We start from the raw sequence: 16,997 nt of genomic DNA, 5'->3' as shown, positions 1-16,997 counted from the left end.
TCGGCAGTTCAGATCTGCAAGGCTGCTACGTGGTCTTCTGTCCATACCTTCGTGAGGTATTACAGGTTTGACACCTTCGCCTCTCAGGATGCTTCCTTCGGGCGGCGGATTCTCCTTTCTGCACAGGAGCGTCCCCACCCTTAAAGGATACTGCTTTGGGACATCCCCAAGGTATCCTGTGGATACCCTATGGACCCTGAAGTAGAAAATATGAGATATGGTAAGAACTTACCCTTGTTATCTCTATTTCTACGAAGTCCATAGGGTTCCACAGGACTCCCGCCCTGTCGCACCTGTGCTGCAGATGGGCTTTGCTCTGGTCACCGGTTTTCCGTCTCCCTCTGGTGAGAATGTGATTCTTGTATGTGTCCAGATCTTTGTTCTCTCTCTTCCTTCTCCTCCTCCGGCCTATGGCTTGGTAACTAACTGAGGTGCCTTGGCCCGGGGGCGGGGTATAGGAGGGGGACCTAGTGCATCCTGGGAGGCTGAAAGCTTAACTCTTTGGTGCCCTGCGACTGACGTCACACCTATACCCCAAGGTATCCTGTGGAACCCTATGGACTTCGTAGAAATAGAGATAACAAGGGTAAGTTCTTACCATATCTCATATTTTTTGACGTTAATATGCCCGATTTCTGCCCAATTGCTGAGCGATTGCATGATTACGATGCCGTAATCGTGCAATCGCTCAGTAATGTCATGTAGTGGATACGTGGCATTATGCATGTGCTGACATAAGCAGTTTAGAGTTGATACAGTCAACTTAAAGTATTTTATTGCACTAGGGATTGTTTTCCCTTCTGTAATACTTGCAGGAAGTTATATAAATTGTGAGGTTTAAACCATTTCCATGCAGCATTATATACAAGAAGAAATAGTTGAAAGCCATTTGTTTGTGTTTCTATTTTAGGGGAGTCCCATCTTCTGCTTGTTGGAGACCCTGGTACCGGAAAATCTCAGTTTTTGAAATATGCAGTGAAGATCACGCCAAGATCAGTTTTGACTGCAGGCATTGGATCTACTAGTGCAGGTTAGTGCTAGCTGTCATTAATCTTGGATAAGTCAGTCCTTTTCATTATAGTTATGGTGTGAATTCTTAAAATAAATGATATTTGGTTACAGCTTGTCTTGGGTGAGTTTAGCACTTATGTTTCACAGTGTATATAGGGGATGGTTTCTGGAGAGCTTGCTGTCCCATAGGGAATGCAAGAAGTGGCAAAATCAGTTCAGTCAAACAGGGTTGGGAATTACCTGGAAAATAAAAATAACGGTAGTGTACAGTAACTGGTGGTGAACATTCCCATGGCCTGTTAAAGCCTTAGGGGGTCATTCAGACCCGCTCGCGAGCGGCAGTACGCTCGCAAGCTGGTCGATGTTCCCCACTGCGCATGCGCGAAACCCGGGGAGCGACGGGCTTTCCATCGCTCCGGGTCTCGCACCAGGGGGGGCGTGCTGTCAATGTTGATTGACAGCACGCCCCCTTTGGTGGGCGTGCCTGCCAGACGGAGGCGTTCCCGTGGGAACGCCTACCGTCTGAAGCCGGCCCCACTGACATCACTAGTGATGTCAGTGGGAGTGATTTTGGCTCTGATAGGGCCAAAATCACTCCTGGGCTTGCAGCAGGGAGACCCTACCGCAGGGTCTCCGTCGCAAGTCAGATGGTCAAGACCATCGCGACCATCATCATGGACGCTCGCTATAGCTGTGGGTGGTCACCCACAGCTATACGAGCGGCCAGGAGGCCGCTCCATTTTCATGGAGGAGGGCCCTGATTCAGAGCGAGCGCTCTGGTCAGAGCGTTCAGCTCTGAATCAGGCCCTTAGTGCCATGCAATACCTTATCTATGCTACAAGCAGATGTTCCTGCAAAACCATATGTAAAATGGACTCCTATTCTATGTAGTATACAGCCCTCCATGGAGAAAGATCGTCTTTATAATTACAGCTTTCTTCTTCAGGGTCCATAGAGCTCCACATGGGAGACAATGGGGTGTAGGTGGAGCTTTTCAATCCAAGGATGCTCATGTCCTTCCCCCTATTCCCCACCCACAGCCTGAGGGCAACTCAGTTTCGTTGGCAGCGTCGGACTGTCCATTGGACGTACAAGCTGCCGCTCCTGCACCCCGCCGGGACAGTGACTCAGTACAGATCTGGGGATTGCAGCGGGACCCCAGAGTCTGTACTAGCCGGACTCTGGAGGTATCCCTAGGCTGCTGCCGGTCCACGGGGATCAGGTAAGTCGTGGGTAGCCGCTTTCGGTGACCCGCGAGTGCATGCAGTCTTCAGTCTCAGGGGACAGACCGGAGGCGCTAGCTGTGGCGGCGGGCTCCCCCTCCATGGAGGCATACCCCGCGGGTTCACTAGACCACCAGGGATAACGGCGGCAGGTTAATTGCTATCCAGGGGAGGCAGCCTCCCCTGTCCAGCGGCTTCTCCCCTCAGCTCAGCGCGCCTTTCCGCTCGGGTCTGGCGTCGCTGAGATGCATTCCTTCGGCCACTCCTCCTCTGAGGTCTCCAGCGGCCATCTTCTCCCAGTGAAAGAAATTCTAATGGTATTCCCAATAGATTGATATCAACCCTTCTATGGTGACTGTTAACTGTTGTTATACCACATAAACCTGAAGCTGTGCGTGGTTATTTTCAAGATATTTTACTATCCAAGTATAACAAAATGCATAAAATAATAATAAATGATACAATTAGTGTTGTCAATGTAGACAAGGTATGCAAAAATCTATTGAAATATGAAATAGTATACAATAATTGAAACGACAGACACAATAACTGCGTCAACCTGTGGGAGGTGAGCTGATTCACTCACAATCTGTAAAGAAGACCCAGAAACGCCATTCCACATCAGGATACCCACCTACACACTGTCACTGGACACTGCGGGACGCCGCAATCCAGACTTTTACACAAGTGCAACATTACTTTGAGTGCATCTATTGGACTCAATAGTTTACAGACGAATGGAACATTTAACTTTATCCTACCACCAAGAACTAGATGCCACTGGTTTACTAATTTTATCTATGCCCATACTAGTTATCAGCACATGTATGTAGATCCAGAGAAACATACAACAGAATTCTGAGTGAATCAGCTCACCTCCCACAGGTTGACACAGTTATTGTATCTGTCGTTTCAATTATTGTATACTATTTCATATTTCAATAGATTTTTGCATACCTTGTCTACATTGACAACACTAATTGTATCATTTATTATTATTTTATGCATTTTGTTATACTTGGACAGTTAAGTCACCACAGAAGGATTGAGCTCAATCTATTGGGAATGCTATTAGTATTTCTTTCCTTGTTGGAAAATATATATACAGAGGGGGACAAACCTATGTGATTTGTAGCTCACCCGATCAGCACCTTAGTGCGCTAGTGTTACTGCTAAAGATTTATGATCTTCTCACAGTGGCAGCGCAGACCTCTCAGGCAGCGTGCGGACCGGTCTCCCTGTGTACCTCTCCCCTGGTAGGACAGAGTACACAGCACTATAGCCTTCCCAGACACTGAATCTGGGCAGGTTGATTGTAGTGACAAGGTGCAGTAATTATTACTTTCTGCATTGTATGTGACTTTTGCTAGTGTTGACTGTCTATGCTGCTTTCTAAATACTGTCAGTCTATACCTATCCTTTTCCTTCTCCTATGGCCCTGGCAGGTGTGTGTGGGAAGGGCTTTTATTTGATCTCGCATATATAAATTCATATATTTGTGAGGTCAGTCACATACGGTTGTGTGCTACACTGTGCCATATCTGTGAACCTGTGTGCTGCATGCTTGTGGGTGTGCCAGGAGTAAACCACTGAGCTTCCCTATAGTGTTGATATATATCTGTATATAGATATTTTATCATGTCTGACGAGGAAGTTGAGCGCTCCGCTCTGTTCTCCTGCAGATGCTGTGTTGCAGGGGTAAATGAGGAGGATTTATCACAGGATGGGCTGTGTGTGAGGTGCCATCAGTTATCTGGTCCCACTAACCCCCCAAATTCGGGACAGGAACCTCCTTGGCCTGTGTTTTCTCAGGTGCTGGCCTCCATCGCGGACCGTCTGGCGGTCCCGGCGGCTCTCCCCCATATGGGGTTATGCCAACCAGCCACCCCCCCCTTCTCAGGGTGTACTGCGTTTATTGCAGTCTCCCCCTGGACCTCAGGCTTTTAGTCCATATACGGAGTTGCCTATGTATATTCAGTCTCCTTCAGTGACACGGCAGTCCGTCATTCCCTTTCAGGGTCTCCCTCAGGCGGGTCAACCACCATGGGTGGATGTGTTCTCTAGTTCTGTCCAGAGTTTGGCGGCTTCATCTACAGCCTTCCAAACTATGCTACGGAGTGACAAGCCTCAGAAGGGGTCTAAACGCCCTGTTATGTCGTCCCAGTCCGCACAACTATCAGACTCTAATGCGTCCTCGGATGATGGGGAATTGCCTGAGGACTATTACTCTGATTCCCCTGTCCGGGAGGTGGAAACTAAATCTTCCATTAATGTGCCGGCATTGGTGAGGGCGATGCGGTCCATTCTTGATATAGAGGATAACGCACCGGCCCCTAAATCCAAATATCCACATTTCAAACAGGCAAAAGTGACTTTGGCTGATTTTCCTCTATCTGACCAGCTGATTGATCATATGGCGGAGGCCTGACAGTCACCTAGTAAAAGGTTCCAGCCGCAAAAAACGTTAGCGTCTAGTTATTAGTTTCCTGCAAGTCATTGCAAGAAGTGTGAAACTCCGTCTGCGGTGGATTCTCATGTTACTCGCTTAATCAAGAGTGCTACCTTGCCTATGCCTTCCATTTCATCCCTAAAGGATCCCACAGACAGGAAAGTGGAGACTTGTTTAAAATCAATTTTTTCTCTCTCAGTGGCGGTGGCCCGTCCATCCATGGCCATCTCTTGGGTGGCTAAAGCCATTGAGAGATATGCTAATGTACTGGAAGATACTTTCCCTGAGGAAGCTCCGGAGATTCAGAGAGCTTTAGTGGCTCAGATGAGTGATGCCGCTTCCTATATTGGAGAAGCGTCTTTGGATGCCAGTCTTCTGACTTCCAGAGTGTCGGCTGCAGCGGTGTCTGCTTGCCGGTCTTTATGGCTACGTTCTTGGAGAGCGGATGTGGGTTCCAAGAAAGGCCTGGAGGCCTTACCCTTTAATGGGGAGCTTTTGTTTGGCCCAGACTTGGACAAAATTGTAGTTATCCTGGCTAAGTCTAAGTTGCCTTTTCTGTCATCGGCGGCTGCGCCTTCTAAGGCTAGGACCTCTGCCTTTCGGTCCTTTCGTACTGTGGGGAAGTCCAAGGGTCAGTCCTTCCAGAGGCAGTCGGCAACCAAGGCCACCCCTAACCCGAAAAAACAAGCCTGGAGCGCTAGACTCTCTGCTTCCAAACCTGAGGATAATCCTTAAGCCTCATGGTACGGGGCCTCCCCCTGGGGGATCCCAGAGTGGGAAGTCGACTTCTTCAATGTGCCCAGTGCTGGTGCAATACCACCACGGATGCTTGGGTATGAGAAGTGGTCTCTAAGGGGTACGCCCTTTCCTTTCATCACAGACACCGACCCCCCCCCCCCCACCCCTCACCAGTTCTTCTGCACGAGTCCTTCTCAGGAAAAGACCAAGGCCTTGCAGATTCAGGGAGCCATAGAGTCCTTGCTGAAGGCAGGGGTCATTGTTCCCGTTCCGCTTTCTCAACGCAGGACGGGTTACTACTCTACTGTTTCTGGTTCAGAAAACCAACTATCCTCAATCTGAAGTCGCTGAACAAGTTCCTCAGAGTGCCCAAATTCAGGATGGAAACTTTGCTTTCTGGCAATGGAACTGGGGGATTACCGTATATACTCGAGTATAAATCGACCCGCATATAAGCCGAGGTACCTACTTTTACCCAAAAAAACTGGGAAAACTTACTGACTCGAGTATAAGCCTAGTGTGGGAAATGGCAGCAGCTGGTTGTGCCCCCAGTAGTAATTCCCCCTGGTTGTGCCCCCAGTAGTAATCCCTCCTGGTAGTGCCCCCAGTGGTAATCCCCCCTTTCAGTGCCTCCAGTAGTAATCCCCCCCCCTGGTAGTGCCCCCAGTAGTAATCCCCCACTGGTAGTGCCCCCAGTAGTAATCCCCCACTGGTAGTGCCCCCTGTAGTGATCCCCCACTGGTAGTGCCCCCTGTAGTGATCCCCCACTGGTAGTGCCCCCTGTTGTAATCCTCCCCTGGTAGTTCCCCCAGTGGTAATCCCCCCTTTTAGTGCCCCCTGTAGTAATCCCCCCTTTTAGTGCCCCCTGTAGTAATCCCCCCCTGGTAGTGCCCCCTGTAGTAATCCCCCCCCCCCTTGTAGTTCCCCCAGTGGTAATCCCCCCTTTTAGTGCCCCCTGTAGTAATCGCCCCCTGATAATGCCCCTTGGTAGTGCCCCCTGTAGTCATCGCCCCCTGGTAGTGCCCCCGTCATGACGACGTGTCTTCCATCACCCACTGCGGGAGCCAGAAGATGTCTGACAGACTCTCAGCAGCTGCTGATTACACCAAACGCGCAGCTGCTGGCTCCGGCGGCTGTGCGTTTGGCAGTGTGTAGCGCTGACCGAACTCCGTCCAGTCAGCGCTACACTTGACTCGAGTATAAGCCGAGGGGGTACTTTTTCAGTACATTTTTTGTGCTGAAAAACTCGGCTTATACTCGAGTATATACGGTATATGGTCTCCCTGGACATCCAGGACGCCCTACCTCCATCTTCTTATAGCCCCTTCACACCAGCGGTATCTGAGGTTTGTTGTACGCCAGCATCACTTCCAATTTCAGTCTCTGCCCTTTGGACTTTTCATGGCTCCAAGGGTGTTCACCAAAATTATGGCTGTCATGGCTGCCCATCTGCGGAGCCAGGGTATACAGCTTCTGCCATATCTCGACTTCCTGCTATTGCTGGCAAGCTCTCCGGAGGTACTTCTACAACATCTGCACCTGACGATTGCTTGTCTGCAAGCGCACGGGTGGTTAATAAACTGGAAAAAGTCCTCCCTGATTCCGTCACAACAGATGGTTAATTTGGGAGCCCTTATGGATTCTAGTCAGCAAAGGATCTTTCTGCCTCCAGAAAAGATTTCCTTCCTGTAACTAAGAGTGCACAGTTGCCTGAGGATTCGCCAGGTGTCTGTTCACTTGGCATTGAGGGTTCTGGGGTCTATGGTGTCGGCATTCGACATGGTGGAGTATGCCCAGTTCCATTCCAGGCCCCTGCAGGGACTGAATCTATCCAAATGGAACAGGTTACCACACCACACACCAGATCCGGGACTCAGATGCTGGTATTGTCTCCGGAGGTGCGCCTGTCGCTAGCTCGGTGGCTTCAGACATCTCATCTCACCAAGGGTCGCCCCTTTTGGATCCAGGACTGGGTTCTGCTCACGACAGATGCCGGGGTTGAGGTGCAGTGACAGTTCTTCTTCCGCAGTCAAAAGGCCCTGAAGTGAGAGTAGCAGTTCTCCCCATCAACATTCTGGAACTTCGGGCCGTGTACAGGGCCTTCCAGTTGTCCAGTCACGCTCTTCGAGGAAGAACAGTGCAAGTTCAATCCGACAACACTACCGCGGTGGCGTACATCAACCATCAAAGGGGGACTCTCAGTCGAGCAGCGATGTCGGAGGTGTCGTGCATCCTGTCTTGGGCGGAGTGCTACCTTCCGGCCATCTCTGCAGTCTTCATTCCAGGAGTCCTCAATTGGGAGGTGGACTTCCTCAGCCGTCACGATGTGCATCCCGGGGATTGGTCGCTTCACCCTGAGGTATTTCAACTACTCGTGGACAGGTGGGGACTGCCGGAGGTGGACCTCATGGCCTCCCGTCACAATCGCAAGTTGCCCGTGTACGGGTCCAGGACAAGAGATGCCGGCGCAAGCCTGGTGGACGCGCGGTCAGTGAAATGGACCTTTTCAGCTGGTGTATCTTTCTACTTCAGGGTCCATAGGGTATCCATAGGATACCTTGGGGTATAGGTGATGACATCAGGCATCGGGCACCATAGAGTTAAAGCTTATAGCCTCCCAGGATGCACTAGGGTCCCCCTCCTATACCCCGCCCCCGAGCCAAGGCATCCCAGTTTAGTTTGGTGCCCGGCTGGAGTCGGATGCACCTGTTAGAGAGGGGCCATGAAGAGCCCCTGAAGTTTCTTCAATGCAGCTGTGGCTGCACATCTGGAAGTACAGCATGGACAGTCAGTCCTGACGTCCATGCTGTCTTCCCTACACCCCCGTCGGTACCAGAACGCCAGTACTGATCCGGGGATGCTGGTAGGCATCTGGGGTCACAGCTAGCGGTGACCCCAGATGTTTAGGACCATGGCCGGAATCAAGGGGGACAACAGGTAAGCAGCGGGGTCCCGCGGTGGGTCCCCGCTGATACATGGTCCCGAGTCCCCAGGCAGGGGGCTCCCTGGGGACTGGCTGCAGCGTGGAGCCAGGTTCTAACCTGCGCTTCCACTACCCCCCTGGGACAGCAGGACCGCGGCAGAGCGGTAGCGCTGCGGCGTCCCAGGGGTTAAATGCATGCCAGGGGAGCGCGCCTTCCCTGTCTCACAGCCGGTGCCTCCCCCGCTGCACACAGCGCCCTCTGCTCTAGCTGACTGGTTCTGTGTCAGCGCTCCTCCCCCAGGCCGGCCTCCTCTCTGCTCCTCGGTGGCCATCTTTGGAAGAAGCATGGTGAGCGCTGCTGGACGCTGATGAACGGTGGCATCGTGGTCTGGGTCCCCCTGCATACCTCTCCGTTGGATTAAGGTCTGTGTATGCAGCGCTGTGTCCTACCAGGCTCTGAGTCTGTGTAGTTGAGGATCAGCGCTGATAGTGCAGGAATTGATTTCTTTGCATTGTATGTGACCTATGCTAGCGTCTGCTGCCTGTACTTTCATTTTCTATCTGTCAGCATTTAACTGTCCCTGTTCTTTCTGCTAAAACCCTTGCGGTGCGGTGCTTGCAGGGTGGTCTCACACTATACTAACGAGTATCAGTGAGAGGGGTCACATACTTACCATTATGTCTGAAAGTGATTTTCCTCTCCAACTTTTATGTACTACATGCAAGGTACCTATAGCGGAGGGGGACGGTAGTGCGGAGGGACTATGTCGACGGTGTTATTCGTTGACGCGACCGATTACGGTCACGGCTCCGGTACAGGAGCCGCCCTGGGCTTGTTTTGCCAAAGCGCTTACAACCCTCGTGGGCCAGTTAGCTCCGCAGCCTGCCTTCACTCAGATGGGTTTGTCCCAGCAGTCAGTGGTGTCATCACCCATGCAGGGTTTCCCAAGACAATTGATGGTACCCCACAGTCTCCCTATTTCCCCTCCTCAGGTCTCTCATGAGCCTGCGTGGGTTAATTCGTTAACGAGCGCTGTACAGCAGTTGTCAGAAGTGTTGCAAGGGGAGTCTGTGATGCGGCCTCACAAGCGGCCGGTGGCGTCTCTGCCTGCTCCTTATGAGGATGACGACGGGACGTCCGACGACGGGGAGATTCTGGATCTTTCTGACCAGGAACCTTCCCGTCCTAAAGAGTCGGTCGCTAAGTCTAAGGCGTATATACCTGGCCTTATTCGTGCAGTCCGTACTGCTTTAGTTATTGAGGACGAGGAGCCTCCAGTATCAAAGTCCAAATACGCCTTTTTCAAGGATGTTAAAGACGATACCACAGTGTTTCCTCTTTCGGGGCAATTAGTTGACCATCTAGAGGAAGCGTGGAAACAGCCAGGCAAACTATATCGGCCTCAAAGGCGTTTAGCAGTGGCGTATCCGTTTGCGGACAATTATTTTGGCAAGTGTGAGTCCCCTCCACAGGTGGTTTCTCATGTGACACGCCTTGTCCGTAGTTCCACATTACCCATGCCATCCATGTCCTCCCTTAAGGATGCTACGGACAGCAAGGTGGAGATCTGTCTGAAGTCCGTCTATTCCCTTGCGGGGGGAGGCAGCGCGGCCAGCTATAGCCATTTGCTGGGTTGCCAGAGCTATGGAGCGCTGGGCTGATACGGTGGAGGCGTCCTTCGAGTCCGGCTGAGCAGACGGAATTGATTGGCAATCTCCGGGATTCGGCCACTTATATCAACGAAGCGGCCTTAGATATTAGTACCCTGGCATCTCAAATTTCTTCGGCAGCTGTAGCTGCTCGTCGCACATTGTGGTTGCGATGTTGGAAGGTGGACGCGGATTCCAAAAAGGGTTTGGAAGCGTTGCTTTTTAACGGAGGTTCTCTTTGGTCCGGACCTGGACAAAATTGTAGCCACGCTGGTGGCAGCCAAATTGGCATGTCTCCCGTCTGCGGCAGTTCCTTCGGTTCGGGTAAGTCGTCCTTTCGGCCTTATAGGACCCAGGGTAGGCCTAAAGCACAGTCCTTTCCCCGACAGGCTGGCCCCAAGAAATCGGCCAAGCCCCGGAAGCAGGCCTGGAGTACCAGACGTCCGGCCCCTAAGCCGGATGACAAGCCTGCGGTCTGACGGTCCGGGCCTCCCTTTGGGGGATCCCAAAGTGGTAGGCCGCCTGCTGCAGTTCGCCCGGTGTTGGTCGGTCACCACGACGGACACTTGGGTTCTCGAGGTGGTCTCACACGGGTATGCCCTCTCCTTCCGGCACAGACCCCTGGCTCGATTCTTCACCACGGGTCTACCATCAGACTGGAACAAAGCCACGGAGCTGCGGAAAGTTTTGCACACTATGCTCCAGGCTGGAGTTATAGTGCCTGTTCCATTCTCCCAGAGGGGCCAGGGTTTCTATTCCAATCTCTTTTTGGTGCAGAAACCCAATGGGTCGTTCGTCCGATTCTCAACCTCAAAGCTCTCAACAACAAGTCTTTGCGTGTGCCGAAGTTTCGGATGGAGACCCTTCGGTCCATCATTCTGGCGCTGGAACCTGGGGACTACATGGTGTCATTGGACATACTGGACGCTTACCTACATGTCCCTATTCTGTTGCGCCATCAGCAGTTCCTCAGGTTTACAATCCGCAGCGACCACTTTCAGTTCCGGGAGTTACTTTTTGGCCTGGCGACAGCACCACGTGTTTTCACCAAGGTGATGGCGGTCATGGCGGCTTCCTTGCGGCTGCAGGGAGTCCGCATGTTGCCGTACTTGGACGACCTTCTCTTAGTGTCAGGCTCTCCGGAGCTCCTTCTGCGTCACTTGGACCTGACCATTGCGCTACTGCAACGGCACGGCTGGTTGATAAACTGGCAGAAGTCCACCCTGATCCCGTCTCAGCGGATTCTGCTGCTCGGAGCCTTATTGGACTCGGGACAGCAAAGGATCTTTGTGACTGGGGAAAAGATCTCTGCCTTACAGTCGAGGGTGCGCAGTTGTCTGCAGAGCCGCCGGGTGTCTTTGCACTCGGCAATGAGGTTACTGGGCTCCATGGTGTCGGTATTCGACATGGTGGAATATGCCCAGTTTCACTCCAGACCTCTGCAGCACCTGATCCTGTCCAAATGGAATGGACTGCCTCAAAGTCTGAAGTCCCAGACGTTGGTGCTCACTCCGGAGGTTCGTCTGTCTCTAGCCTGGTGATTGCAGACGACCCATCTCAACAGGGGTCGTCCGTTCTGGGTGGCGAATTGGGTCCTGTTAACAACGGACGCCAGTCTTCGGGGCTGGGGAGTGGTCTCGGGTCCACACTTGTTCCAGGGCAGGTGGACTCCGGCAGAAGCAGAGCTTCCAATAAACATCTTGGAACTCCGAGCGGTTTTCAATGCTCTCCAGCAGGCACATCGGGTTCTCCAAGGTCACCCAGTGCAGGTCCAGTCGGACAACGCTACCACCGTGGCCTACATAAACCGGCAAGGAGGAACCCGAAGTCGGGCGGCTCTCATAGAGGTGTCTCGGATCCTGGTATGGGCGGAGCGCAATCTTCCGGCCATATCAGCTGTCTTCATCCCGGGAGTGCTAAACTGGGAGGCGGACTTTCTCAGTCGCCAGGACGTTCATCCAGGGGAATGGTCCCTGCACCCGGACGTTTTTCAACTGATGGTGGAGGGGTGGGGTCTTCCAGAGATCGACCTCATGGCGTCCCGGCACAACAACAAGTTGCCGGTGTACGGGTCTCGCACAAGAGACGAAGAGGCGTCTCTGGTGGATGCTCTGTCCGTCCGGTGGACGTTCCGGTTTGCTTACCTCTTTCCTCCGGTTTCCCTTCTTCCACGGGTAATCCGGAAATTCAAACAGGAAGGAGGGACGCTCCTGTTGATAGCTCCCGCATGGCCCAGACGGCACTGGTTCTCAGACCTTCAGGGTCTGTCCGTGGACAGTCCTCTGTGCTTACCGCTCCGACCGGACCTTCTGTCCTTGTATTCTTGTCTTCACCCGGACCTGATGCTGCTGTCTTTGACGGCGTGGCTGTTGAGACGGCCATGTTAAGGTCCAGGGGTTTTCCAGCTCTGTGGTGCGAACCATGCTAAGAGCTCGGAAACCGTCTTCCGCGAGAATATACCATCGCGTGTGGCATACGTTCTTCCAGTGGTGTCGACCCAGAGGTTATGCACCGTGGGAGTTTCGTCTGTCTCGTGTACTCGCCTTCCTACAAGCGGGAGTAGACCACGGGCTTCGCCTTGCTGCTTTGAAGGTGCAGGTTTCTGCCATCTGTCTGGTTTCACCGTAGGATTGCTACAATCCCTGATGTACGCACCTTTATGCAGGGCATTCTGCGAATTCAGCCGCCTTTTGTACCACCCGTTGCGCCTTGGGACTTGGCTGTGGTCCTGAGAGCTCTCCAAGGACCGCCATTTGAACCACTGGGCTCAGTGGATCTTAAATGGCTTACAGGTAAGGCTGTTTTCCTTCTGGCCATAGCTTCGGCCAGACGTGTTTCTGATTTAGGGGCTCTCTCTTGTAGACCCCCTTTCTTGATTTTTCATGGGAACAGGGCAGTGCTGCGCACTCGTCCTGATTTTCTTCCCAAAGTTGTTTCCCAGTTTCATGTTAACGAGGAAATAGTTGTTCCAGCTTTTAACTCACCCGGCCTTTCAGTGGGTGAGGCCACTTTGGATGTTGTGCGGGCCTTAAGGACTTATGTTGACCGCACTTCTTCGTTTAGGAAGTCGGACACCTTGTTTGTCCTCTATGGCTTCCGTAAAAAGGGTTGGCCTGCTTCAAAGCAAACTTTGGCAGCCTGGATCCGTATGGCTATTTCTGAAGCTTATCTTCATGAAGGCCTGCCGGTTCCTCCTTCTGTGAAGGCTCGTTCCACTAGGTCTGTGGGTCCTTCGTGGGCAGCTCGACGTAGTGTCACTGCAGTCCAGATCTGCAAGGCTGCTACGTGGTCCTCTGTCCATACCTTTGTGAGGTATTATGCGTTTGACACCTTTGCCTCTCAGGATGCTTCCTTAGGGCGGCGGATTCTCCTTTCAGCACAGGAGCGTGCCCACCCTTAAAGGATACTGCTTTGGGACATCCCCAAGGTATCCTGTGGATACCCTATGGACCCTGAAGTAGAAAATATGAGATATGGTAAGAACTTACCCTTGTTATCTCTATTTCTGCGAAGTCCATCGGGTTCCACAGGACTCCCGCCCTGTCGCACCTGTGCTGCAGATGGGCTTTACTCTGGTTACCGGTTTTTCCGTCTCCCTCTGGTGAGAATGTGATTCTTGTGTGTGTCCAGATCTTTCTCTCTCTCTTCCTTCTCCGGCCTATGGCTTGGTACCTAACTGAGATGCCTTGGCTCGGGGGCGGGGTAAAGGAGGGGGACACTAGTGCATCCTGGGAGGCTGAAACTTAACTCTATGGTGCCCGATGCCTGACGTCATCACCTATACCCTAAGGTATCCTGTGGAACCCTATGGACTTCGTAGAAATAGAGATAACAAGGGTAAGTTCTTACCATATCTCATATTATTCCCTCCAATATCCCTGCTTCCTCGGGTCCTTCGGAAATTCAAACAGGACGGCGGCACACTTCTGCTGTTGGCTTCGGCTTTGCCCATACGTTCTTGGTACTCCGATGTGCGGAGCCTCTCCATCGACGCTCTGTTCCTTCTGTCTCAACGTCGGGATCTGTTGTTTCAGGGTACCTGCCTTTACCCGGATCTGGGTTGTCTGTCTTTGACGGCGTGGCTCTTGAGACATCTGTCTTAAGGTCCCGGAGTTTTTCCAGCTCAGTCATCAGCATGATACTACAGGCGCGCAAGCCTGCGTCTGCGTCTCAAAGGTCTGGATGGAAGACCACGTGGCCGCCTTACACAGCTGAACAGCCGAGGTGCCACTGCTAGGAGCCCACGAGGGACCCACAGAATTTAGAATGAGCCTTAACAGAGGCTGGAACAGGCAAATCCTCCTGTGCATAAGCCTCACAAATAACCAAACGAAGCCAACAGCCAGTTTGTTTGTTGGCAAACCAAAGAGGACGAACAAGGAATCCGACTTCCGAATGGAACTAGTCCGGTCCACAAACTTTGTCAGCACGGACTACACTGCCGTTCACTTCAGTTATTTTGTATATTCTGCATTTGTATGTGACTTGTGCTAGCGCTGCCATCTGTTTTCTTTTTTCTATTACTGCCAGCTTATACCTTTCTTCTTCAGGGTCCATAGGGATCCACTGGGATACCATGGAGGATAATGTGGTTGGAGAGATCCAGGCACCAAACAGTTAAAGCTTTCAGCTCTCAGGATGCCTCAGGTCCTCCTCCATATATACTCCTCCCCGAGCCACAGGCCTTCAGTTGTTTGTTTGGTGCGGCAGGCTTAAGACTCACCTTTTTTAACAGGTGACTGCTCAGGCAGTCCTAAGCTTTTATTTTATGTTTTAATTTCTATTTTTTATTCTTCGGGGTCCATAGGGATCCAAGAGAGTACCATGGTGATATTATGGTTGGAAGACTTGGCACCAAACAGTTAAAGCTTCTGCTCCCAGAATGCCCCGGGTCCTCCCCCATATATATCCTGCCTCTAGCCATAGGACTTCAGTTGTTCGTTTGATGCGGCAGTCCTAAGCTTTTATTTTATGTTTGCCTGAGTTGGCAGTACCAAGCGTCTGAATTAAGACGTACATACTGCGGCTCCATCTACCTCCGCAAGGCCGCAACATTAGTAATTGTACTGGTGATTGTGGCGGGTTGCGGCTGAGCTTAGCTAGCAGCAATGCTGTGACCTGGATGGCATCGGATGTTCGGAGATGTCAGGTAAGGCGATTCCTCGCTTGCGAGGAATTGTTCCTGGCAGTCCTTGCTTTTAGTGTCGGACATGCACCAGAAACCGCTGCCGCCAAGGTCCAGGATTGTCTGCCTCCTCACTACACCAGCCAGGGCCTTATCATCGGGCGCTGGGGATCAGCAGCAGATGCTATCTACTGCCACGAGGCCAGCGCTGGTTAACGCAGCTTAGGGGATGTCGACACTCCCCCGTCAGCTCCTCTTCCTAACCCCCCCCCCCCCCCTGCCGACCCAGACGCAATCCCTACGAAGGGTTTCGCATGTCTGGGTTGCTCCGCCTACTCTCCACGTGCATATGACACGCTCACTGTTCACATTCAGTGCGCACTGTAGCTGTGGTCTGAGGCAGTCTTCCTATATACCTCTCCCTTGGGTAAGGTATATGGTGCTCTATGTCCTACCATTCCTTTGTGTTGCTGTAGTTGATTTAAAGCTGATTTTATTACATATGCATTGTATGTGACTGTTTTCTAGCTGCAGATTGACACTGTCTTTTATTTCTAAATCTGTCAATTGTAACTACCACAGTTTTCTCTCCATCCTTTTGGGGTGGAGGTTACTTCACATTAAGATTTTGTGAAGGCTTTCATATAACATTGCAATTATTGCCTTTACTTTGAACATGTCAAAATATAATGGGAAACAGGAGGGGGACTCAGCATGTGCTGGTTCCATGTAAATCATGTACGGCTTATGTGTCCTCTCAGGAGGTAAAGGATGGTTTGTGTATTGTCTGTTTTATAAAGAGCCATCTCACCAGTCCAGTCTACCTGTCTCTGGACAAAAGCCATCTTGGGTTTCCTCTTTTTTTTCCAATTTATGATGAAGGTATGGCTTCTCCCATGATCCCTCTTTGGATGGAGTGTCCACAGTATGCTATGTTTGCACCTCCTTTGCATCCTTCATGGAAGGATGTTTATGGCCATTCTAGTCAGAGTATGGCAACATCTGATGTTGATAACAGACCGGTAGTGACCAAAGCGCAAGTTATCTTTCTATCAGTCTGCTCAACATATGGATTCAGACGCATCATCAGAGGAATCAGATGATGCGCAAGGTTCTTCTCCAGGGTCTAGCTTGGGGGGAAGAGGACCATCCGTTCACAGTGGATGTTCCTCCTTTGCTGAGGGTGGTTAAATCTGTCCTAGATATTCAGTATGATGAACCAACACAGAGTAAGAAGGCTCCATTGTTGGTCGCCACCGGAAGGTGGTCAAAACGGAGTTCCCTGCATCTGAACAGCTTACAGAGCTTATTGAGGGGCTATTGGGTAACCGTGATAAACGATTTTATGTGAATAAAAGAATAACATCATTGTATCCGTTCCCACCTTCTGTATGTACTAAGTGGGAGGTACCTCCTACTGTGAATGCTCATGTGATGCACTTAATCAGAAATGCTACATTGCCTATTCAATCATTATCTTCCCTGAAGGATTCCATGGATAAAAAGATTGAAGCCTGTCTTAAAGCAATATTTTTATCGTCTGGAGCTGTTACCCGTCCAGCTATGGCTGGAGCCTGGATAGCCAAAGCTGTTGAAGAATGGATGGGGACATTGGAAGATTCTCTACCAGATGCTACCAGAGAACAGATGATGTATATTTCTCACTTACGAGAAGCGGCTTCCTATTTGGGAGGAGCTGCAGTAGATGCTGGAATTTTAGCTTCTAAGGCATCAGCAGCTTCAATAGTGACATGCAGGGCCATTTGGTTAAGATCCTGGAAAGCTGATACAGGATCAAAGAAGGCTCTGGAAGTCTTACCTTTCTATGGAAAAGTACATTTTGGAGCAGAGCTAGATAAGATAATTGCTACTCTGGCA

General features: G+C 51.4%; 1 protein-coding gene across 3 annotated transcripts in view; it reads left to right on the top strand.

Moving 5' to 3' along the window:
• The window catches only part of MCM9 (minichromosome maintenance 9 homologous recombination repair factor), a 137,253-nt gene that overhangs the window by 51,100 nt on the left and 69,156 nt on the right, over positions 1-16,997 (top strand). For all 3 annotated transcript variants that reach the window (XM_088480980.1, XM_088480978.1, XM_088480979.1), the window contains exon 8: positions 911-1,030. In XM_088480980.1, coding sequence (XP_088337106.1) covers positions 911-1,030 — 120 coding nt within the window. The remainder of the gene's footprint in view (positions 1-910; positions 1,031-16,997) is intronic.

The sequence above is a fragment of the Taudactylus pleione genome, unplaced genomic scaffold (genome assembly GCF_031769625.1).
Source record: "Taudactylus pleione unplaced genomic scaffold, aTauple2 ptg000259l, whole genome shotgun sequence".
NCBI lineage: Eukaryota > Metazoa > Chordata > Amphibia > Anura > Myobatrachidae > Taudactylus > Taudactylus pleione.
This window is presented reverse-complemented; position numbering and strand designations above follow the sequence as displayed.